Source organism: Oncorhynchus mykiss, chromosome 15, assembly GCF_013265735.2.
Source record: "Oncorhynchus mykiss isolate Arlee chromosome 15, USDA_OmykA_1.1, whole genome shotgun sequence".
NCBI lineage: Eukaryota > Metazoa > Chordata > Actinopteri > Salmoniformes > Salmonidae > Oncorhynchus > Oncorhynchus mykiss.
The window spans coordinates 58,250,532-58,275,434 of NC_048579.1; the positions used below are offsets into that span (position 1 = coordinate 58,250,532).

The following is a 24,903-nucleotide window of genomic DNA, read 5'->3' on the forward strand; positions in this document are numbered from 1 at the left end:
ATTGTGTCTGTGCGGCACGCGCATATCACTCTGGGTGATGCAAGAAATGGCATAGAAAGTTGACCAAACGTCCTGTAAATTGGTAAAAGGAACACAAGTGGTCGATGAGCAAACTATTGGAAATAAGCACATCATATTGTAGTTTTATAGGCAAACAAAATATGTATAACTAACTTGTTTTCCATGACATTGACAATACTATTGCTCAGTGTGATGATTCTCCTCTGAATTGGCAATGGCCTTGAATACAGTCATTGAATCAAACTAAATCCTCTTCACTCGGTGACGTATCACTGTGGCCTGCCTGGAGAGCTAGTCTGTCTGTCTGTCCTCCTAGGTGTGTCTCCAGAACAATGTTTTCCCATTCTGTGTTTGCACCTGGCATGCTTCTGCGAGACAGGTGCTCCTCAATGTTTTTTCCCCCCCTCTTTTTATATCAGCATTTGCAGAGAGATTAGGAACCATACTTTTGACTAATACATGGTATTACTCATATCGGTGCATGCACTCAAACACAAAGGAAACCACACGCGCAAGCGTGTACATCGGGCACGCTGGCACGCGCACACAAGATCTATCTAGTATGTTTCTTCAAATTGATGTGTGTGTGCGTGCCTGCATGGATGTGTGTGTGCGTGCCTGCATGGATGTGTGTGTGCGTGCCTGCATGGATGTGTGTGTGCGTGCCTGCATGGATGTGTGTGTGTGTGTGTTGTTGTCAGGCGTCCTGCAGCCCCTCACAACTGGCAGCTGTGGAGACGGCAGTGTGTCTGAGAGGTGTGTCGCCACAGGCAAAGTCCAGGGACAGGGTGAGCACACAATGGTGAGTTCCTGTAGGCCCTCCCCTAAACTACCCCTCACAACAACCCCCCCCCCCCCCCCCCCCCCCCTTGTGGCTTTCATCCGTCTCCTTAAATGACTATTGTACATTGTTGTTTAAACACAGACTATACAAACACACAGACACTGACTGAGACAAAGACCTCTATTTACAGTATAAACTTGAACTGGCGTGAATTTGTAACTGCCATCCCGTATCAAGCAGCCAAATTGTTGTTGATAATTGAAACACACTATAACAACAGTGAGAGAAGCGTGCAGTGCAGCAGGTGTGTAGTTAATCAGTCACAGGCCACCGTAGGGTGACTGTACCACTGAAAGAGCAGACAGCCTATTTACACCATGCTCCACTCAGCCCACTGCTCTATCCAAAGGGGGGACCACTCACTCACACTTAGATGTGGCTCTATACAGGGGGGACTCTTTTGGAGGATGCGCCGCTGGTGGGATGGATCAGACAGGGTCAGGGGTGAGGGGTCAGGGGGTAAACGCAGCGCTGCGAGTGCCGGGGTGCAGTGGAATGGATGCAGGTGCTCCACGCGGTCGACTATTCATCTCCTCTTTATGATGGAGGAGAGAGCTTCCTCTGCTCTCTGAAAGGCTCAATGTTTCTTATAAGCCCCCTGTGATTATGTCTAACCACAATGAAGGGTTCTGAGTACCCGGGGCATGATTCACGTTAGGCTATTTGCATACTGGACCACTACTACACCACAGGTTTAGAGTCTAGTGTGCTGGTACGGGATTGGCACGCATTATGTGGTTATAATGTGTTTTTTTTTGTAATAGTCATGCCTGATTGGTCAATGTGGTTTGAACACAGGTCAGAATGAATAATGTGATCGTCGTGTCGCGGTTTTATGCTTGTGTTTTCAGCAGTCCCACACCAAGGATGGTTCTAGGTCACCATCGTCATGGATCAGTGATTCCAGTCCATCAGGCACCATATCCGGGTCCACCAGTTCCCAATGCGAGTCCTGCTGTGGTACTGCATCGTATAACTCTTATCACATCCACACTTAAGGAACATGATCTCTTAACAACCTTATTGATTTGATTTCCTAATCGTTGTACTTCAGCTTGCTCTGCATATTATGCATTCAACCCTTCTCTCTGAAACAAAGCATACAGCTCAGGAAACCCTTAACAGCTATCTTTAATCAGTCAATACCTATAAGAGGCTGTCCTTAACATGAGTGTTTGGTCTCTGTAAAAGCCCCCTCTGTCCATACTAGAGCGGGTCTTATTCAAAGCCATTGTGTTCTTACTGTCACCGCTGTGTTTGGCCGTGTTTCTCTGCGTCCGGTACATTTAAGCCTGATAATCCTCCGTAGAGCCGGCTGGCGAGCAGAGTGGTCCTCTCCTGTGTGGCCGTCTTGTGTACACTGATGAATAATGGGTTCAAAGGGAGAGCAAGTACTGTAGGACCAGAAACACAGAGAAAACAGGCTTCACAGGAAGGGAAGAGAAAGGAAGGATCAATTGGGTTTACCCCCTTCACATTTTCTCTCTCTTCGGTGAAGCAGAGACACTCTTTTTGAGCTAAAACTTTCTCCCCATTCAATTTCTCCTTTTCCCTCTTTCCTCTCATCACTTTCTCCTTCGTCTTTTTTGTTCTTCCTCCACCTCAATTTCACCACACCTGTGATCATGCCATGTGTTTTAACGCTGAGTGACTCTCCTGTATCAGTCATTGTGTTATGTTGGCCCTAATGGCCCGTAGCTCGCCGTGTTGCGGCTCAGTGACAGTACCATTATAAACCCAGTGGTCGTACCTGTGATTCAGCGGCCGTGCATGAAGGCCACCGTACTTAGCCATTAACTATGACCAAGGGCACAGTAACATGTAACATGTCCTCTTGGCTCCACTGATTGTTGTCTGATGTCAGGACACCACGACTGGTGGGTTACACTCACTGGTCAGATACCAGGAGCTGTGTCACATGACTACATCTATGTTAACTTACAGATGGGGAGGAGTCCGAGGGAAGTGACCAAACCAGCCAGGCCCTTACCACCTTAAATGACAGGGGTGAGTGACATTTTAGTGAGATGTCTTAATGTGGGATAGTAAAGTTTTCCCACTGTATTATTACCTCTATTTTACACGCCTGCAATGGAACGCTCATAATGCTCATTGGACATAAGACAACCGTTTGTTGTGGTGGAGACCTAAACATCCCGAAACCCCAAAACACGGTCTTATTTACTGCAGCTCTGCGAGAACAAACTTGTCACATAAAAAACAAGATGTCATCCCAGGTATCCTTGGTGATTGTCTGTGTGTTCTTGCACAATGACCTCTGGGAGTCCAAAGACATGGTCATAGCCCAGGAGAGGGTCATGGGGAGGGCGCTGAGGGGTCAGCCCCGGGTTCAGCGAGCCTTTGAGATGTGCCCAGTGTGTGGGATGGCTTTGTGTGGCCATAGGTTAGGTGAAATTGGGTTTCCAAGCGGAGGAACGGCACAGTTATAACTCTCAATAGAGCTCCCTAAGTAGTCCATAGAATGAAACTGTTAGGGCTCAATGTGACACTATGGGGACAGCATTGTAGGGTGACAGCATGGCGTTCCAGTATGAATTTACGAATCCAAAAAGGACTTTGACCTAAAAGTATGTATCCAAAAGAATATACGACAAATGTGAAAGACAGACCCTGTTGTATCAGTTATTTGTTATAACAGGTTTATAGATTTATATTGTGGCTTGTTCCAAATAATGTCCACCTGTGCATGAACCAATAGGCAGAATACAGGCCAATGACACTTAGGCCAAGGACTTACCCAGTCAGAAACATCATGCAATAAGAGAAGTCAGTAAGCTATGTGGTCTGTCCCCAGTGAGCTCTCTGATAAGGTCTTTGTCCCTCTCTCTGTCATAATTCATTCATAGGTACAAATGCATGACTGTTTCAATTCTGCCCGGTCACTCCTGTGTTTACCCCAGAGTTTAGCATTCAGCTGTAACTGAAGACGTTAGCGCCCTAAGTGAATATCGTTATGAGCCGGGGCCACAAAAAGGACTAATCTGGACTGACCCTGGTAGATTGTTCCGGAAGGCTTCGGGGAGCCACTAGCTGGACAGATTAGGGCCGGTGAAAGAGAAGGGAAAGACACTGGAGTAGAGATTAGTCGTGTTCCTCCACCCCCCCCCCAGAGGACCACACACTGACAATGTAGCTGTGTCACCATTGTCTCTAAACCACTGTCACTGTGGGCTCAGAGGCCATTGTCTCCTCCAAAATCCACCATCATTTTCTCTCCCTCCTTGCCCTTTTTCAAACCTGGATTCATCCAGGCCCTTTGATTGGCACTTGTCAGCGGCTGATAGAGAGGATGACGTGTTGGAAAACGAACCGGCCGATAAAGGAGACCTGAAAAGGCCAATCCCTCCCCATGAATAATAATCTGGACGGATTGGCCTTTTTCCTCCGCCCCTCCCTTTATTCCAGCCTTTCTCCTGGACAGATAGAGGAGTCGAGGCTCTGGGTGGCATCGGTGAATGGCACTGATTGTTTCACTGACGCTCATCCTTTTCTCAAACACACAAAGAACAAGATACAAGTCCAACCTTCCTGCCTCTTCCTGGTGGACTGGATGTTGGGGTGTTTCTGTGTGGAGGAGCAGTCGGTGTGTGTATTTTTGTGTTCAGGGGCAGAGCTGGCCAGAGGGGGGGTGGTGTGTGATTTTTTTTTTGTCTTCGGTGGCCTTTTGAGATCAGGGAGGGGATTTGACTTGGCTACACACAGCCAAATCCAGCTATCTGCCACGATTCAGATGGCTCTGTTGGTATGGTAACCTGGTCTGTGTGTTTTAGATGGTTTCTAAGCAGGCCACTGTCTTGTTTCCAGCTTGAACTGACCAGCAATCACTCCCCAGCATTCACGGATTAGGCCATGTTAGAATAGGAGCTTTCAGAAAGGAAGGTACCAAATTATTCATGAAGCTTTTACTTTGTATCAAGCATGTCTCAGAGTTGCTATGTTTAAAATGACCAGTCTAGTTGGTCTTGTCCAATAATGAACATAAATATATTATGAAATGTGTTCATCTAAGATGTTAAAGCGCTTGCACAAATGCATCATTTCAGATAGCAATTGAACTAACATTTTGTCACCGTTCCTTCTAATTTCATGGTGTAAAGGCATGCATTCTATACAGTATGATATCATTTGTATTATCCATCTCCTTGGTCCTTCCAATTTCGTTTAAATAAATCATCTAAACATGATTGATGTTGCACACAAATAAAATGTTGTATCAGTGGACAGTATTTTACTACCCAAAAGCCTTTGTTATTGAGAATGGTGCCCGACACAGAAACTGAAGTAGAGATGTGATTGTGTTCACTGTGGTGGAAGACGGATTGCCAAATGAGACATGACTATATCCATCTGAGCTGCTGACCTCTGACCTTTCAGCACGATATATGATATATGATGACAGCCTGTGACGTTTTTGATGAAAGATAGATTTGAACCCTATCACTCTGTTGGTCAAGCTTTCTCCTGATTGTAATGTCTAACTAACACTATCCTAATGCTGAAATGCCTGAAACTCATTTGTTTTATGTGGTAACACCAGTAACACTTATGGTAAAGAATGACTACAATAGTTAAAAAAAAAAGAAGGAACTTGTAATCACAATCCAAGCCTCGATGTACCTTGAGTCTTCATTGATGGCACTCGTTGTCCCTGCACTTCCAGGCCTGGAAGTGCATTATTCTGACATTTCATTGGCAGATAATGGGACTCCTAATTGGTGGCCAGTGCCAAATCGACTGAGTGGTTAAGTTTCCCGAAGGGAGTGTCCCTCTTTCAGTTAGGATGTGTAAAGAACAGAGGAGTGGAGATGTGATGTGACTGGGATGTTTAGGGAGGACAAAGAGGTGAACGTGTGTTTGTGGGGGGGGGGGGGGGGGGGGGAGAAGTGGTTGCAAAGTGATTTCTTAAGTAGCAAGATATAAGTACACAAATGCAGAACACCTAGCATGTTGACTTTCAAAGTGCTTTGTGGAACTCTACTAGGCACACAACAGTAATATTAAACTAAGTGGCTCAGCATCATGAAAATACAATAACCAGTGAATGAGCACCAGAAACAAGAAGGTACCAAACCATAACCATAAACCGTGTTAGTTTCATAGATCTGCTTATGGGGATATGAATGCAATATGATGACCTCTCAGACTCAGATGGGCTTTGAAATCTGCCCAATGCCATGAGATTATTCTCCATCTCTGTGTCCCCATCCAGGCCCCAGCCCAGACCAGGGGGTTCCAGTGAAGGAGGAGCCTGGTTGCCCTGATCGGGGGGAGCGAGGCTGGGCTTCCACAGGGGCCAGGAGAAGGCCCGGGAGGCTGGAGCGCAGGATGAGGGAGAAGGAGCGAAAAAGGGAGGAGAGAAAGACAAAGGTGCTAAACATCTACTCCAGACTCCAGGACAGCGGGCCCCTCCAGCCCAGCCGCAACAGGGGCCGCTCCAGGTTTGAGGACTGTGAGTGTATCAGTGTATCCATCCACCCTCACACATTTAAAACCCCAAACTGCCAACCGACACACATTGATCTGCCCACTGCCTCATAAGGGAGCATGTTAGCAAAACACAAACGCATCTACGCTCAACACTGCGGCCTCTCAACTTTTTAAAATAAAAAGTTTATTTTCTTCCCAACACAATGTTCCTTTAGTCCAGAGCACAGCAATTGATTTCACAATTTCCATTAGCTGCTTTGTAAACAGGAGTTTACCCTGAAATTCTTCAGTTTCTCCCAAATGTCAAATTTCTGTCATGCCACCCATTGTCACTGCACCGAGCCTGGCAAGTCCCACAATGAGCCTGTACACCTCAAGGTTAAGGGGGTGGGGCCTCCAGACTGGTCCCTAGGTCAGGGTTTCTCCTGTGTGCACAGCCACTTGTCTGATTGGACAGGTCTGTTCAGCCAGTAATAAACCGAGAGGAAGAACCCTGCAGCTGTCCTTCCACACAACAAAAGGAAGGTTTTTACCAATGATGAGCTTTTGTGTTTGTGTGTGGTGGGGAGAGGGAACTGTTTCTCTTTCATAAGTGTGTATTGGCTTCAACTATTTCTCAGATCTCAGCTCATTTGATATTTTTAGTAGTCGTGTTCAAGCATCATGTTTATGTCTGCTGGTGTTACTTTCTGTTTGTCTTTGTGGATTTGTGTGACAATGAGTGTCAGTATGTGTGTGTTTGCACGTGTGTGCAGGCTGCTGCCCCTCGCTCAGACACGTGGAAACGTGTCCCCTCATTAGGGGCTGAAAGGCACTAATTGGCCTTAATTGGCACCCTCTCGTCTGGCACTGACCACTGGCCAAAGCACTCCCAGAGAGACGCCTCTCAACGCACCCCTCCCTCGTTCCATTCTTCCTCCATGCACTTTTCTCCCACTTTCTTCTTTTACTTCCCCATTCATCCATCCATCCTTCCATCCATCCATCCATCCATCCATCCATCTATCCATCCATCCATCCTTCCATCCATCCTTCCTACCCCTAGACATTCACTTTCTCTAGTGCCTCTGTTTGTGCCACACTCCCTGTTTCCCATCAAAAGTACATATCTGTGTTATCACAGTAGTAGAGACACCGTAGATTGTATACAGTAAGTATAAGCAATAGCAGAGTGATGATTGTTTTCATACAGATAAGAGCGGGGTCAGGTCTGAACCTCACTGTTTTCCTAGTAGGCTAGGAACATACAATGCCTGTGTTGACTGAGTGCATGATTGTTTTGGATAGATATGCAAGAGGGATGACTGTAAGTACATGCAGGGAGACTGGTGTCCACTCGGAGCTCCATTGTGTGCTGTTGTCCCATGGAGTGCTGCTCAGTAGCTGTACCTGTGCTGCTGGCAACAGTGACTCACTCTGCCAGGGTCTCTGATGAATGTCAGTGTTGATGGGGAACACCTGGCGGCCCTGTGACTGCACCGCCTCAGCCCCGCCCCCCGGACGCCACTCAGCCTCCCGTGTATTAACGTTCTATTCAGTTGGGTGGGGAATCCACTGCAGTCGTTTGCTCGGTTGTTTTCACCGCAATGAATAGCTTCTCAATTAATGAGCAAGGGAGACCAATCACTTAGAAAAGAGGGTGTGTGTGTATGTGTGTGTGTGTCTGCACGCATGCGCCTGTGTCTGTGTGTATATGTGTGTATCTGTGTGTGTGTGTCGGTGTGTGTGTGTGTGTGTGTGTGCCCGTGCGCTAGGGTACAGTGCCTTTATGTAACGGCTGTTTGCTCAGCCTTTGATCTAGAATACCTCTGTGTATTTACCATTACCGCCAAATGACTGGACAAACAAACAGCCAGCCTATTGATGAGCATCAGCGTGGAATATGCACGTTAGCTGCCGCTGTTTTCAAAGAGCGCAGAGAAGGAGAGAGGCAGAGAGCGGCAAAGTGAATCTGTCAAAGAGTCTATTATATGGTGTCTGAACAGAGAGGGCCCTCCACAATGGCTTTATTAATGGCATAATGTCAAGGAGAGGCTGGGCAATAATAACACAGAATTTGGCTTTGTCAGCTTATCAGTACAGATCAGTTATAACAGATGACTAGAGGCTTTGAGGACTTATCTTTGTGGATCTGTGTGTGTGCGTGTGCGTGTGTAGCAGTGCTAGGTGATTGGACTTAGGTGTGTGTGTGTGTGTGTGTGTGTGTGTGTGTGTGTGTGTGTGTGTGTGTGTGTGTGTGTGTGTGTGTGTGTGTGTGTGTGTGTGTGTGTGTGTGTGTGTGTGTGTGTGTGTGTGTGTGTGTGTGTGTGTGCGTGTGTGAGCTGTGGTTTGTGGTGAGGTGGGTGGCGTGCTGCCAGGGTCGGGAGTGTGGCGCTGCGTGTGTCTTTGTTTGTTTTCCTGACACAGACTTTTCCCCCTCATCCTTTTGGGGAAAGTGAAGGGGCGGAGCCACGGGTCCATGGAGCAATAATGAGGCGTGTTGCCAAATTCTCCCCCCCCCCCCCCCCCTGAATTCACCATGCTCAAAGGGACTGGAGCACACTGCCAAATTCTCCTCCGACTCAAAAGAGATGTTGAATAATATTTGGACGCGTTATTAAAGAATCACAAAAAGTTGATGAACTATCCTGTGGTTCTAAGTTTCTTTCATTGGAAAACGATAACATCATGTAATCATGTATCATGTATGTAACATGTAACATCATGTAATCGTCATTGATGAATTGGCTAGTCTGGCCATGAATCCTTAGCTACTGCTGTTACAAGACTAGAGGAAATGTACAGTATGTTTAAGTAATGTCCGACCCCCTGTCTAACAGTTGCGTGTGGATATGGACATTGTCTTAGATACACACTCTCTGTGAATGAGTTTCAACATTGAGTGGAGCTCAGGAATTAAAGGACGGATTATCTCCTCCTGCACCTCCTACTGGCCTACTGAAGCTCTCAACTTCCTGCTTGTATAATGCTGTTACTGTAACATTTAGTCTTCATATAAACCTCATTGGTCGCTCCATTGTGTAATTAATACACTTAAATATACTCTAGAATCATATCATGGAACAATCTAGACCAGTTTGATTGAATTAATGTCAGTGACTGGATGATTTTATCATCATCATACAACATGTCAAGCTACTCAAACTATAATGAAGCTTTGATTTATTTTAAGACTGTAGGACTAGCACTCACGTCATGTTTTGACGCTACAGAATTAAAAGATAACAGCACTTAAAGAGCTTAAAACCCAACGTATCCCCAAATGTTCCCACATAGTCTGCCTGTTGTGTTACCGTCACAGTGGACATCGTTTGAGTCTAGCCAACGACATGGAATATCCATGCTCATTACATGAATGTAATTACTCTAAATACAGGTTTTTAATCAGACACTGTGCGGGTGAGGTTGGGCTCTGACGTTCTCCCGCTGGAAAAACGGGGTCATTTCTCCTCTAGCACTGAATGTGACCTTTGTTTGGGGAATTATGGATACTTTATACATGTGATGATGAGCAGAAACAAAGGTCTGGGATTAAGTGGGGAAGAGAGGGAGCGAAATAAACAAGAGGACAACACGTGATATGACACAATAGAACCACAGTCCCGACCCTGTTTACATATTTCCTGACTATAATGTACGGTATTGAGAGTTTGTTGTTGCAGTCATTCAGTTATTCCGACTTAACCTAGATTTCGATCAGAAATAACGGTTATATGCAAACTACTTTCTCACTTTGAATGAGGATCATTTTGTTCAGGTTGTGACTCTGTGAGAAAGTATTAATCAGGCGTTCATGAATGCCTGCACGGCGTCAGATCAGCAATCAGGCCGTTTGTCATCTGTCAGCTGGAGACATTGACAGTGATGTCCAAGTGTGTGTTAAATGAGATGTGACTGGTGGCTTTTTCGCCGCCTGCGGACCAACGGTGGACGTCTTTGTGGTGACTGAAGAAACTGAACAAAAAGAAGCAAAACAAACGGCAGTAAAAGTGAACCTCCTTGCTCATCATCATCATCACGGCGCCATTGTTCCTCCCTCAATCGCGACTGAATCGCCTCACTCTCATTACAGATTACAGGTTCAGTGGAGTGACTGTCCCCTTTCTCTCGCCTTTCTGTGCCACGGTCCTTCTCTTGATTAACATTTTCTGCTAGGCTTCACACCAAAGGCACAACCTGTGTGCTTTAAAGGCCATCTGAAAAAAAAGCCATCATGCGCTGGAGTGGAATCAGATAAGGCTATCTGGCAGGAGGTTTTAGTGCCTGGGCTTTGTCCCGCTCCTCCACCCTCCTTCGCTTCCTCCCTCAATCTCTCACTCCACTGCACCTTTTGTCCGGCTGATTTCCCGACGGAGTGGCCTCCTCAGTCGCAGACCCCCTGATCTCCCTCCAGCATGGTGTGTGTGTGTGTGTGTGTGTGTTTGTGTGTGTGTGTGTGTGTGTGTGTGTGTGTGTGTGTGTGTGTGTGTGTGTGTGTGTGTGTGTGTGTGTGTGTGTGTGTGTGTGTGTGTGTGTGTGAAAGTGAGTGCCTGTGGGCACACATCAGGCCTGAGAGGTGCAATTCAGAGGCCCAGGAAAGAGAAGCAGGCCTGGGATAGAGAAAGAGAGAGAGCGTGGTAGAAATAGAGTCCCCATTAGGGGGACTGGAGCACTACCTACCAGGGACAGGGCTGATGGGACCTGCCCCAGCCCGCCATCATGCTAAAGAGAGGAGACAGGGGATCCATTTACTCTGTTACAGAAGCTGTCAATTCACTTCATTGGATTGATCAGTGCACTGATCCAGGCAGTGGTGTGTGTGTGTGTCTATTGAAGAGGGTTAGATTGGGGTCTGGGGGCTAGCTAATACCCATCCCAGACGCTGCTCGGGGACCAAACGTGTGACTCGTGGGTCTCAGCGAAAGCCCCTTCTCGTCACAGATATTTGCAAACAGATGTACACAGCTCCACCGCAGGTTTTGATCAATCAAGCTTCAACAAGTCAAGTTGACTGGATGCGAATGTAACAATTTGCATGTGAAAGGCGGAGGCTGCGGAAGGCCTGGTTTTGATTAGGCCTAAGCAGATAAATGGCCCCCTGCAACCGGGGATCAACCCAGAGGTCCAGGGGTTTAAGTCAGACTGATATAAACTCTGTTTCTGCTACTTTCTTCTGCTACCCAATGAATAGATCCATTATTCAGTGGACTCTTTCTCATCTCTACTGAATTGAAGTGGAAGCAGCTTAAAGAGCTCTCCCCTTCTCTCCGCTTCTCTTCTCTCCCCTTTCTCCTTTCTGCTGCTTTCTCTTCTCCTCCTCCAGATTTGCTTTCTGAAATTGACGTGGATGTGTGATTAGCCATAAAGCAAACGAGCTGTAGTCCCTTCAGTTGCTATCTGAAATGTTGACCACTGTAGACTTGTGGCATCCTCAACATCCGTATATATACAGTTGAAGTCGGAAGTTTACATACACCTCAGCCAAAAACATTTAAATTCAGTTTTTTCACATATCCTGACATTTAATCCTTGTAAAACTTCCCTGTCTTAGGTCAGTTAGGATCACCACTTTATTTTAAGAATGTGAAATGTCAGAAAAATAGTAGAGAGAATGATTTATTTCAGCTTTTATTTCTTTCATCACATTCCCAGAGAGTCAGAAGTTTACATACACTCAATTAGTATTTGGTAACATTGCCTTTAAATTGTTTAACTTGGGTCAAACGTTTCAGGTAGCCTTCCACAAGCTTCCCACAATAAGTTGGGTGAATTTTGGCCCATTCCTCCTGATAGAGCTGGTGTAACTGAATCAGGTTTATAGGCTTCCTTGCTCGCGTACGCTTTGTCAGTTCTGCCCACACATTTTCTATAGGATTGAGGTCAGGGCTTTGTGATGGCCACTCCAGTACCTTGACTTTGTTATCCTTAAGCCATTTTGCCACAACTTTGGAAGTATGCTTGGGGTCATTGTCCATTTGGAAGACCCATTTGCAACCAAGCTTTAACTTCCTGACTGATGTCTTGAGATGTTGCTTCAATATAACCACATTATTGTCCTTCCTCATGAAGCCATCTATTTTGTGAAGTGCACCAGGCCCTCCTGCAGAAAAGCATCCCCACAACATGATGTTGCCACCCCCGTGCTTCACGGTTGGGATGGTGTTCTTCGGCTTGCAAGCCTACCCCTTTTTCCTCCAAACATAACAATGGTCATTATAGCCAAACTTTTCTATTCTTGTTTCATCAGTCCAGACGACATTTCTCCAAAAAGTACGATCTTTGTCCCCATGTGCAGTTGCAAACCGTAGTCGGTTTTGGAGCAGTGGCTTCTTCCTTGCTGAGCGGCCTTTCAGGTTATGTCGATATAGGACTCATTTTACTGTGGATATCGATACTTTTATACCTGTTTCCTCCAGCATCTTCACAAGGTCCTTTGCTGTTGTTCTGGGATTGATTTGCACCCAAGGATGAACCAGACTTGTGGAAATCTACACAAGGTCTTGACTGATTTCTTTCGATTTTCCCATGATGTCAAGCAAAGAGGCACTGAGTTTGAAGGTAGACCTTGAAATACATCCACAGGTACACCTCCAATTGACTCAAATTATGTCAATTAGCCTATCAGAAGCTTCTAAAGCCATGACATGATTTTCTGGAATTTTCCAAGCTGTTTAAAGGCACAGTCAATTTAGTGTATGTAAACTTCTGACCCACTGGAATTGTGATACAGTGAAATAATCTGTATTTAAACAATTGTAGGAAAAATGACTTGTGTCATGCACAAAGTAGATGTCCTAACCTACTTGCCAAAATTATAGTTTGTTAACAAGAAATTTGTGGAGTGGTTGAAAAATGAGTTTTAATGACTCCAACCTAAGTGTATGTAAACTTCTGACATCAACTGTACATAATTTCTAAAATGTGTACTACGTGCTCAAATCCTTTTACTTGTATTAAACGTTTCCCCTAAAGTGGGTTATGATGCCTGTTTCTCTTAGTCAATCAATACATTGACCTCAGCTGATCCCAGGTCTGTAAAAACTCCTCTCTCTCTACACACACGAAGACCCCAGCAGCCAAGTGCCACAGGAGGCCCCTGAGTGTGCTGCCTGCCCGGCTGGGAACCCCAGTGAACACACTGGTCCTTATTGCCCCCCACCACCACCATCAGAGGGATGCTGCTGGCCTTCCCATTGATAAAGACCAGACTCTCACACACGCACAGACACATACACACTCCTGAATCCTGGCATACTGTATATCTAGATATTATTAGAAAACGTTCAAAAATCTCACAGATGTCTTGTGATCAGTATGAAATAAGATATAAACCCAGTTTGAGATAACATGAAGTTTATATTTCAGTTTGGTGATGTGTGAGGATTTGTAAGCAGTTGATTTGAATTGAACACTATAGCAGAGGGTTGTGTGTGGCTTCTCTTCCCGCTAGAGAGCCTGTTAAACACAGAGGTTTGTATTTACTCTCTTCTTCCCTCTTCTCCTCTTCCTTTCTTTCTTGCAGTCGACTTCTTGGCAAAGTATTGCATTTTCAGCCAGGAGAAGCTGGCAGAATACAAAAGGGCTTTTGAAGCGGTAAGTGAAAGGGGATTTAAACCCTCTCTGTTCACACTATGCCTCAGATACACTCCCTCTTTCTTCCTTGTTTTCCGTCTCTCTCTTTCTCTAGTTCTTACTCTCTCTCTCTCCTTTTCACTCTTACTGTCTCTCTCTTTCTCTAGTTCTTACTCTCTCTCTCCATTTCAATATTCCTGCCTCGCTCTTTCTCTAGTTCTTACTCTCTCTCTCTCATTTTCACTCTTCCTGTCTCTCTCTTTCTCTAGTTCTTACTCTCTCTCCATTTCACTATTCCTGCCTCCCTCTTTCTCTAGTTCTTACTCTCTCTCTCTCCATTTCACTATTCCTGTCTCTCTCTTTCTCTAGTTCTTACTCTCTCTCTCTCCATTTCACTATTCCTGTCTCTCTCTTTCTCTAGTTCTTACTCTCTCTCTCTCCATTTCACTATTCCTGTCTCTCTCTTTCTCTAGTTCCTACTATCTCTCTCCATTTCACTATTCCTGTCTCTCTCTTTCTCTAGTTCTTACTCTCTCTCTCCATTTCACTATTCCTGTCTCTACTGTTTCTAACTTTGCTTATATGATGATGTTGTTGTTGTTGATGATAATATTGATGATGATCCCTTCAGGTTGACAGCGATGCTGATGGTTACATTTCCTGCCTGCAAGTGCTGCTGGCACTAAAGAAGATCATCCCTCCAGAGCTGCTAACTGATGAAGAAGAGATATATGTCTACAGGGTAAATGCAATACACACAACACACACACACACACACACACACACAACACACACACAACACACAACACACAACACACAACACACAACACACACACACACACAACACACAACACACAACACACAACACACACACACACACACACACACACAACACACAACACACACACAACACACAACACACACACACACACACACACACAACACACAACACACAACACACACACACACACACACACACACACAACACCTTCCGTATCACTTTGACCATGATGTTTTTTCTCTCAGATCCTGGAGATGGTGGATTTCAGGGTGACAGATGGACTTACAGACCTGAGGCTCTTTGCTGTGATTGCGAGCCTGGCGCAGAAAATAGCTACCATGGAGTGAGTAGTCCAAGTCACTAAAATCCAACTCCCTTTTCACGATGAAGTCGGAAGAGGTGTCACTGACCACCCCACCATAAATAAGAATAATAGTGTGTATGTAGGCATCAGTATGTCTGTCCACTGTGTAGGCATCGGTATGTCTGTCTACTGTGTAGGCATCGGTATGTCTGTCTACTGTGTAGGCATCGGTATGTCTGTCTACTGTGTAGGCATCGGTATGTCTGTCTACTGTGTAGGCATCGGTATGTCTGTCTACTGTGTAGGCATCGGTATGTCTGTCTACTGTGTAGGCATCGGTATGTCTGTCTACTGTGTAGGCATCGGTATGTCTGTCTACTGTGTAGGCATCGGTATGTCTGTCTACTGTGTAGGCATCGGTATGTCTGTCTACTGTGTAGGCATCGGTATGTCTGTCTACTGTGTAGGCATCGGTATGTCTGTCTACTGTGTAGGCATCGGTATGTCTGTCTACTGTGTAGGCATCGGTATGTCTGTCTACTGTGTAGGCATCGGTATGTCTGTCTACTGTGTAGGCATCGGTATGTCTGTCTACTGTGTAGGCATCGGTATGTCTGTCTACTGTGTAGGCATCGGTATGTCTGTCTACTGTGTAGGCATCGGTATGTCTGTCTACTGTGTAGGCATCGGTATGTCTGTCTACTGTGTAGGCATCGGTATGTCTGTCTACTGTGTAGGCATCGGTATGTCTGTCTACTGTGTAGGCATCGGTATGTCTGTCTACTGTGTAGGCATCGGTATGTCTGTCTACTGTGTAGGCATCGGTATGTCTGTCTACTGTGTAGGCATCGGTATGTCTGTCTACTGTGTAGGCATCGGTATGTCTGTCTACTGTGTAGGCATCGGTATGTCTGTCTACTGTGTAGGCATCGGTATGTCTGTCTACTGTGTAGGCATCGGTATGTCTGTCTACTGTGTAGGCATCGGTATGTCTGTCTACTGTGTAGGCATCGGTATGTCTGTCTACTGTGTAGGCATCGGTATGTCTGTCCACTGTGTATGCGTCAGTATGTCTGTCCACTGTGTATGCGTCAGTATGTCTGTCCGCTGTGTATGCGTCAGTATGTCTGTCCGCTGTGTATGCGTCAGTATGTCTGTCCACTGTGTATGCGTCAGTATGTCGGCCCACTGTGTATGTCTGTCCACTGTGTATGCTTCAGTATGTCTGTCCACTGTGTATGCATCGGTATGTCTGTCCACTGTGTAGGCATCGGTATGTCTGTCCACTGTGTATGCATCAGTATGTCTGTCCACTGTGTATGCCTCTGTGTGTGTGTGCTGTTTTGAGTGTGTTTGTGTATGCCTGTGAATATATTAAGACTACAACACGCCTAGTCAGGCCATTTAAAGCTGACCTGGGCAGTCATGATCCCAGTACAGAACCCCATCACACTGATTAGAGTTTGGGGCCTCTGTCACTACATTATGTGCCATATGCCACAGATTCCCACACACTGCACGTTTCTCCCTGGCCGTGCATTATGGCTGAGTACCAAGTACTGTGAGCAGGGCCCGCCTGAAGCTCCAGGGGTCAGGGGCTGCTCAGGGAGACACAGTCCAGTGTGAGAGCTTCCTCTCAGGGTGGACGAGGCCAGGGTCATGGGTCCCCTGATTTACGGCTGGCCCTTTGTGCGGCCCCGTGAAGAGGAAAAGAGGCTCCTACTCAATCCCATCTATGCCTATAGACTGTCTGACTTCTCCAGAAATGGAGAGAGACTGACTGGGGTGTTTAGTCTGGAAAGAAGTAATTGTGATCGTGATGATTCATTGTAACGTCCAGTACATGGAAATGGAACTCTTTTCAGAGAACTTGTAAATGGTTCCTGGATATTTCTAACAGGGACCATGCCCAATCATTAACATCTCAGACAATACTGGCATGTAATACTTCCAGAGTTTCCTAAACCGCCCATTTTCATCTGTCGGTCCTTAGATGGAAGTACAAGCTTCAAGACAAAGATTAGTTGTCTTAATACCCTTCCCTAAAAAACAATAGCGTCAGTCACTCATCTGGTCCTACCTGAACTAAATTGATCCTGTTACCTGCTCTAGCGTTAAACTAATCTGTAACAGTAGCCCAACAATACTACTCTCTGGCTGCCTTTGAGGAATCACCAGCATGAGTATCCCAAATAATGATGTACCATGCCATTATTTCCCCCTTCCCCCGCAACTCCCTTTCTATCCTTCACAACTTCAGTCAACTATTCAATCTAGTTCTCCCCTCTGTGCCTCAGTCTCTTTCTCTCTCTCTCTTTCTTTCTCTCTCTCTTTCTCTCTCTCTCTCTCTCTCTCTCTCTCTTTCTTTCTCTCTCTCTCTCTCTCTCTCTCTCTTTCTCCCTGTCTCTCTCTCTCTCTTTCTCTCTCTCTCTTTTTCTCTCTTTCTCTCTCTCTCTCTTTCTCTCTTTCTCTCTCTCTCTTTCTCTCTCTCTCTTTCTCTCTTTCTCTCTCTCTCTTTCTCTCTTTCTCTCTTTCTCCCTGTCTCTCTCTTTCTCTCTCTCTCTCTTTCTCTCTCTCTCTCTTTCTCTCAATGTCTCTCTCTCTCTCACTCTCTCTCTCTCTCTCTCTCGCTCCCTTTCTCCCTCTCAATGTCTCTCTCTCTCTACTCTGGCGTGTTGCCCCTGACTCAGTCCATCTGTCCCTGTATTACACTGTGCTTCTCAGCCCTCCTTGTACATTGCTATTCCCCCAGGGCAGGTCACATGACCTGAGAGACACATTTCCATACAGCAGCAGCCCATCAGAGCCAGGGTTGCATTCCCTTACAGGACACCAGTGGAGCCTCATGCCCTCACTGAACTCCCCTGAACCTAGAAGATCTGTAGTGGAATTTCACTCCTAGTAGTCTTTCCTCACTCTGACCTCTGTTGGTGTGTGTGTGTGTGTGTGTGTGTGTGTGTGTGTGTGTGTGTGTGTGTGTGTGTGTGTGTGTGTGTGTGCATGTGTGTGTGTGTGTGTGTGCGTGTGTGTGTGCGTGCGTGCGTGCGTGTTTTCTAGTGCATTATTTTGAATGAATCTAGCAAAAGCCGCATGATGGTAGAACAGTAATTCCCAATGTTCCTGCCAATTCACTAGAGTGACTTAGACCACTGAGAGGGAGGAGGTGTTCATTTGGCAATGAGCAGGGAAACCTGAGACCCTAGACGGTTGAACCGCTCACCTTTAAATAGACTGACCCACAATGCAATGTACCTCTCAGCCTCTTTCTTCTCACTTCTGAGTCCCTCCAAATGCATTCTCCGCTTCTTCTCCCTCAGACCTGCTTTTATTCATTCTCTCCTTCCTTCACACTTCATTCAGACCATCTGTGGCCTGCTCAAATCCCCCTCTTCCAAAAACAAGTCTCAATTTCTCCCTGTCACTCGATTTTAACTGGGTCAGCATGCGTTTGTGTTCCAACACTGACCCCCAACCTCATCATGCCCCTGCCCCCCTAATGGAGGAGTGACCGCCAAAATGTTGGACATTACGTAAGTACGAAGTCTGCTGGGTTTTCCACGGCAGGGTGCCGTAGGAGGGCCAACAAAAGAAGTGGGTTAGGCTGCTATTATCCTCACTGGTCCTTCCCGGACCCATGTTTGGGGGCGGCCATTATCATGACTGTCCTTCCCTGCACTGTCATTTGGGCTTTTTTACTGCAAACCAAGTGCAATTAATGATCATTAGCTGCCCTGTCTCCCCTCGTTCCCGTCAAGCCCCTCCCGTCTTGGCCCCGGTTGGGGAAGTGGGCCAGTCACAGCGCTGTGGGCACTCAGGCGTGCGCTCAACTCGATGGCAGAGTGCTGATTCCATTCTTTCCCACTAACAGGCCATTCAGCGCGTGGGCCTGGCCGGGGAGGGACAAGGGCTCATTAGCACGGGGGGCTCGTTAGAGACCGGGGGACGGCCGTCGCTGTGCCACACGCTGGACAGGAGAGCTCTGTCCCAACACAATCGTCTGTGTCTCTGTCTAATTATCTGAACGGGGACTTGATTGTGTCGGTCAGCGAATGGTCACATTGCACCAGAGCGTGCCCTGATCCCCGGTCTCCCCCTCCCCCTACCTCCAATGAACACCCCCCACCCTACTACCCCTCGCCCACCACCCTCACCACCCACTCTCCATCCAGAGCAGTTTTATCCGTTAGCTGTGGCGGGATGTCCCCGTATCCATGGTCATTGTTTGGGGGACAGGCCACGGTGAGCAACCACAATGGGCTCAGAACACTTTACCATCACGTCTCCCCAAACACAGCATCACATGGGAGAGCCCCGCAAAAAAACACCCGCCACAGGGACCCAGACCTCCCCAACTGGGCCACCTCTCCTGTTTTTCTGTTTACTCTCTCTTTCTCCCCTTTACCCTAACACTATAGTGACACTGTAGAGATATCCACACAGAGGTGGAGAGATTCATTTGGACCGTACGTGTGCATATTTATATGACAAAGAGGATGTTTCAAAAGGAGAGGGATTTTTACGTTCCTCTGAGGGACCAACATCTTTTAGAGTTGCAGTGTCATGATTGTCTCCTGAATGACACTGTCTGTGTCTCTTTTTTTCCAGTGTATTTATGCGTTCCCTGATAAGCAAAATGGACTTCCATTCTTTGGCATTAAAGCTATACAAAGCGAAGGTAATGACAACATTTGGTTTGTATTATCTCATGCCTGTTGAATGAACATCTTCAGTATGGACGATGGTCTACCGTGCCTTCAGAAAGTATTCACACCCCTTGACCTTTTCCACATTTTGTTGTGTAATGACCTGAATTTAAAATATACACTGTAGATTAAATGTAGATTTTTTTTGTCACTGGCCTACACACAATAACCCATAATGTCAAAGCGGAAATATGTTTTTTCAACATTTCTAAAAATGTATTCAAAATGAAAAGCTGAAATGTCTTGAGTCAATAAGTATTCAACCCCTTCGTTATGGCAAGCCTAAATTAGTTCAGGAGTAAAAATGTGCCTAACAATTCACATAATAAGTTGCAGGGTGTAATGAACACGAGGGGAGACAGAGAGCTGGTTTCAAGCGCAGGGCGCAGCAGGTGTTTATTGCAATGGACCACAGGAGGAGGCAGGTAGCTGGGTCCAGGAGCAGGCAGAAGGTCATACACAGGAGGAGGCAGGTAGCTGGGTCCAGGAGCAGGCAGAGGGTCATACACAGGAGGAGGCAGGTAGCTGGGTCCAGGAGCAGGCAGAAGGTCATACACAGGAGGAGGCAGGTAGCTGGGTCCAGGAGCAGGCAGAAGGTCATACACAGGAGGAGGCAGGTAGCTGGGTCCAGGAGCAGGCAGAGGGTCATACACAGGAGGAGGCAGGTAGCTGGGTCCAGGAGCAGGCAGAGGGTCATACACAGGAGGAGGCAGGTAGCTGGGTCCAGGGGCAGGCAGAAGGTCATACACAGGAGGAGGCAGGTAGCTGGGTCCAGGGGCAGGCAGAAGGTCATACACAGCAGGAGGCAGGTAGCTGGGTCCAGGGGCAGGCAGAAGGTCATACACAGGAGGAGGCAGGTAGCTGGGACCAGGGGCAAGCAGAAGGCCATACACAGGAGGAGGCAGGTAGCTGGGTCCAGGAGCAGGCAGAAGGTCATACACAGGAGGCAGGTAGCTGTGTCCAGGGGCAGGCAGAAGGTCATACACAGGAGGAGGCAGGTAGCTGGGTCCAGGGGCAAGCAGAAGGTCATACACAGGAGGCGGCAGGTAGCTGGGTCCAGGGGCAAGCAGAAGGTCATACACAGGAGGAGGCAGGTAGCTGGGTCCAGGGGCAGGCAGAAGGTCATACACAGGAGGAGGCAGGTAGCTGGGTCCAGGGGCAGGCAGAAGGTCATACACAGGAGGAGGCAGGTAGCTGGGTCCAGGGGCAGGCAGAAGGCCACACACAGGGGGTCCAAAAGGGCAACAGAACAGGCAGGGAAAAGGCTAGTAACGTAGTTCGGGAGATCAGGCAATAGGTTGATAACAGGACATCCGATAGGCTAAAGTACAGGCAGGGAATAGGCAAAAGGCGTCATTAGTGAGGCAGGCAACAACTCTCATACACGGGAGTTATTCAAGGGAAAACCAGCGCTCCGAATGCTGTGTGTCACAAAACAAACAATACCTCACAATGATGGGTTGCAAAGAACTGAACCAAATAGTGTGTGATAATGACATACAGGTGTGTGAACAGGTGATTAGAATTCAGGTGATTGGGATCTGGAGAGTGAGCTGCATTCAGGGGATCTAGGTGTTTGAGAGTATGAGCTGGAAAGTGAGCTGCGTTCAGGGGGATCTACGTGTTTGAGGGTGTGAGTTGGAAGCAGACGTTACACAGGGACTCACTCTGTGTGCAATGCTGGTGTTTAACATGATTTTTTAATGACTACCTCATCACTGTACCCCATACATACAATTATCTGTAAGATCCCTCAGTCGAGCAGTGAATTTCAAACACAGGCTCCCGAGTGGCGCAGCGGTCTAATGCACTGCATCTCAGTGCAAGAGGCGACACTGGTTTGAATCCAGGCTGAATCACATCCGGTCGTGATTGAGAGTCCCATACGGCGGCGCACAATTGGTCCAGCGTCATTCGGATTTGGCCGGGGTAGGCCGTCATTGTAAACAAGAATTTGTTCTTAACTGACTTGCCTAGTTAAATAAAGGTTCAAAACATTTTTTTAATTTTTTTATTATAAACACAGATTCAACCACAAAGACCAGGGAGGTTTTCCAATGCCTCGCAAAGAAGGGCACCTATTGGTAGATGGGTAAAAAAAATAACAGACATTGAATAACTCTTTGAGCATGGTGTTGCTATTAATTAAACGTTGGATGGTTTATCAGTACACCCAGTCACTGCAAAGATGCAGGCGTCCTTCCTAACTCAGTTAGGAAACCGTTCAGGGATTTCACCATGATGTCGATGGTGACTAAAACAGTTAGAGTTTAACGGCTGTGATAGGAGAAAACTGAGGATGGATCAACAACATTGTAGTTACTCCACAATACTAACATAAATTACAGAGTGAAAAAAAAGGAAGCCTGTACATTAATACAAAATATTCCAAAACATGCATCATGTTTGCAACAAGGCACTAAAGTAATACTGCAAAAAACGTGACAAAACAATTCACTCTTTGTCCCGAAAACAAAGTGTTATGGTTGGGGGAAATCCAATTCAGTACATTACTGAGTACCACTTCATATTTCCAAGCGTAGTGGAGGCTGCATTGGGTTTTGGGTATTCTTGTAATCATTAAGGACTGGGGAGTTTTTCAGAAAAAAAACAAAAACAGAATGGAGCTAAGCACAGGCAAAAACCTAGAGGAAAACCTGTTTCAGTCTGCTTTCCATCAGACACTGGGAGACTAATTCACCTTTCAGCAGGACAATAACCTAAATCAGGGTTTCCCCAACTCTGTCCTGGGGCCCGTCCTGGGGCCCGTCCTGGGGCCCGTCCTGGGTGCACTTTTAGTCTTTTGCCCTAGCACTACACAGCTGATTCAAATAATCAAAGCTTGATAATGAGTTGGTCATTTTAATCAGTTGTGTAGTGCTAGGGCAAAAAACTAAACTTGCACCCAGCGGGGGCCCCAGATCCAAGTTTGGGAAACCCTGACCTAAAACACAAGGCCAAATCTACAATCAAATCTCTTGCTTACCAAGACAACATTGAATTTTCCTGAGTGGCCGAGCTACAGTTTCGACTTAAATCTGCTTGAAAATCTATGTCAAGACCTGAAAATAGTTGTCTAGTAATGATCAACAACCAATTTGTCAGAGCGTGAAGAATTTTGAAAATAATAATGGGTAAATGTTGCACAATCCAGGTTTGGAAAGCTCTTAGATACTTACAGCTGTAATCACTGCCAAAGGTGACTCTAACATGTATTGACATTACAGAGTATTTTGTGTCGATGTCAATTAAATCCATTTTAATCCCACTTTCTGGAGGCACTGTATATTCATGTGGAAATAATATTCAATATAATTCAGGTAGTTTGCTTACTCTCTATCTGTAAAGCCCATCTTTACCATGTAAAGTTTAGCATTTACCATAATCACTCTCATGAAGGTATTTTCATGCTTACATCACAATCTCTTCCAACCTGCGGTACCTCTCCCTCTTTCATGGCCCCGGGAGGGTAATTACAGTGAAATATAGACTTGGTAAACACTTTGAAGGGCATTTCAAATGAAAGCTTAGTAAAACTAGCTTTTTCCAGAAGGACCAAGTGCATCTATAGAAAGAGAGAGAGAGAGAGAGAGAGAGAGAGAGGCTCCTTTTCGCTTTCATGGATTGCGGGGCCTTAATCTCATTAAAGTGCCCAGCGGTGTACCTCCCGCGCCGCTCCGCCCCTCCCTCCCTTTAATCAGCCCTGAGACACACTACCACTCATCTCAGATGGACCAGGGTTATAGGATGGCCATTCACAAGAGGCAAGGCAGCCCGTCGCATTCAAATGGGGAGGGCAGGCCGACGGGAACATGAAAGCATGTGGCCATGGGTGTGGAAACTGAGCCTGGTCTAGGTGGAGGAAGGCTTTGTAATTATAGAGCTGGTGGTAGGGATAGGGTTGTTAACTGGGCTGCAGGAGCTGGAGGGTAGAAATGGGCTGATTGCCAGAGGATTATACCCCCTCCCCCCAATTATTACCTAGAATGCATTTAACTGTGCAAACAGGTGCACTCATACAAGACTAGAAACAGGCCGATGTAACATGAGGCGCTAGGAGAGGCACACACCGACTGACACACACGTACACAAGACACACATACACACCTCTGCCCTGTCTAAACCAAGTCCACACCATTATATATTGAAAAGGCCTTTTTTTTCCACCTGCATTGACATGATGTTTGTCCCTCTACAGCAGCTGTTCATGTTCCTGCTGGAGGGGCAGTCAGGGGGCGCTGTGGCCCAGCAGGGCTGTATCAGCGCAGAGCAGCTCCTAGTGGAGCTCAAGGCTGGGGGCATCCGACCAGAACAAGAGGAAGCCATCAAACAGGAGCTCCGACACATCAGCTCCCTGGACCTGCTGGACTTCCTGGCGTACCTGCCCCTCTTCGTCCTAATCCACAACTCAGTCATCGCCAACCCACTGGATGACTCCAGCAACCTGTGATGTCATCGGCTACACAGGCTTGACCCCTATCTGTCATTAGCTACCACACACTGTGGCAACAGGGTTCCAGGGTTCTCTTTCTAAAACGATAGCCAATGCACTTAAAGCTGTTTTTGAGATGTGGTTTTTTCGGGGGGTGGGGGGCACATTTAATGTAACAAGGTCGACATTCTGAGACATTTCTTCAAAGGGGCTTTGGAGACACCCTTTGGAATATGCATTGATAAATAGCCTACTGAAGGTGGACGTCTAAGCTTGAGAATGGTGCTGTCTATGGTACTGAAATATGCAGGGATTTTCAGTTGCGGTTCATGCATCGATAATGCACTGAATAGGGACATAACACGTTTAGACTCCAGTTAGACAAGGGATACACAATTGTTGCTCATGGGGGGGCGAATCCTAAAATGCAAGATGCAGGTGCAACTTCAAACTTTTGCACAAATTAAGCATTGATTTAATGCATGATTTATGCCAAACCTTTGTGCGGGTTTTTAAGATAGAGGGGGTGAATATAATGGCTCTCCACCGCTTTAGTAACTGAGTAATGTGGCATTATGAAAATAAAATAAATGAAGCATGACCTAACCTAAATCTCCTATGTGTTTTCAATCATCTCCCTCAGCTTTAAGTGAGAGGGTCCGGCAAGAAATTACAAATTAGATATGGCAGTTCTTTATTTAATTTCCCTCAAGCTTGACAGAGTCGGGGAGGAAAGCGTTAACGCACTCTGACAGGCGGTCACGGAATTGTTCAGACCATTCATTGCTGTTTTCGGGTAGCTGTGTCATAGAAATTCTA

General features: G+C 46.4%; 1 protein-coding gene across 8 annotated transcripts in view; it reads left to right on the forward strand.

Annotated features, from left to right (window-relative positions):
- Window positions 1-24,690, forward strand: part of LOC110490429 (endochitinase A) — a 49,341-nt gene extending 24,651 nt beyond the window's left edge. For 3 of the 8 annotated variants that reach the window (XM_036944808.1, XM_036944810.1, XM_036944812.1), the window contains 9 exons: window positions 723-823; window positions 1,717-1,825; window positions 2,810-2,872; window positions 6,096-6,335; window positions 13,815-13,885; window positions 14,496-14,606; window positions 14,891-14,988; window positions 19,555-19,624; window positions 23,851-24,690. In XM_036944808.1, coding sequence (XP_036800703.1) covers window positions 723-823; window positions 1,717-1,825; window positions 2,810-2,872; window positions 6,096-6,335; window positions 13,815-13,885; window positions 14,496-14,606; window positions 14,891-14,988; window positions 19,555-19,624; window positions 23,851-24,102 — 1,115 coding nt within the window. In that variant the 3' untranslated portion in view covers window positions 24,103-24,690. The remainder of the gene's footprint in view (window positions 1-722; window positions 824-1,716; window positions 1,826-2,809; window positions 2,873-6,095; window positions 6,336-13,814; window positions 13,886-14,495; window positions 14,607-14,890; window positions 14,989-19,554; window positions 19,625-23,850) is intronic. The other 5 variants (XM_036944809.1, XM_036944811.1, XM_036944813.1 and 2 more) reach the window with 5 other exon arrangements.
- The last annotated feature ends 213 nt before the right edge of the window (window positions 24,691-24,903 follow it).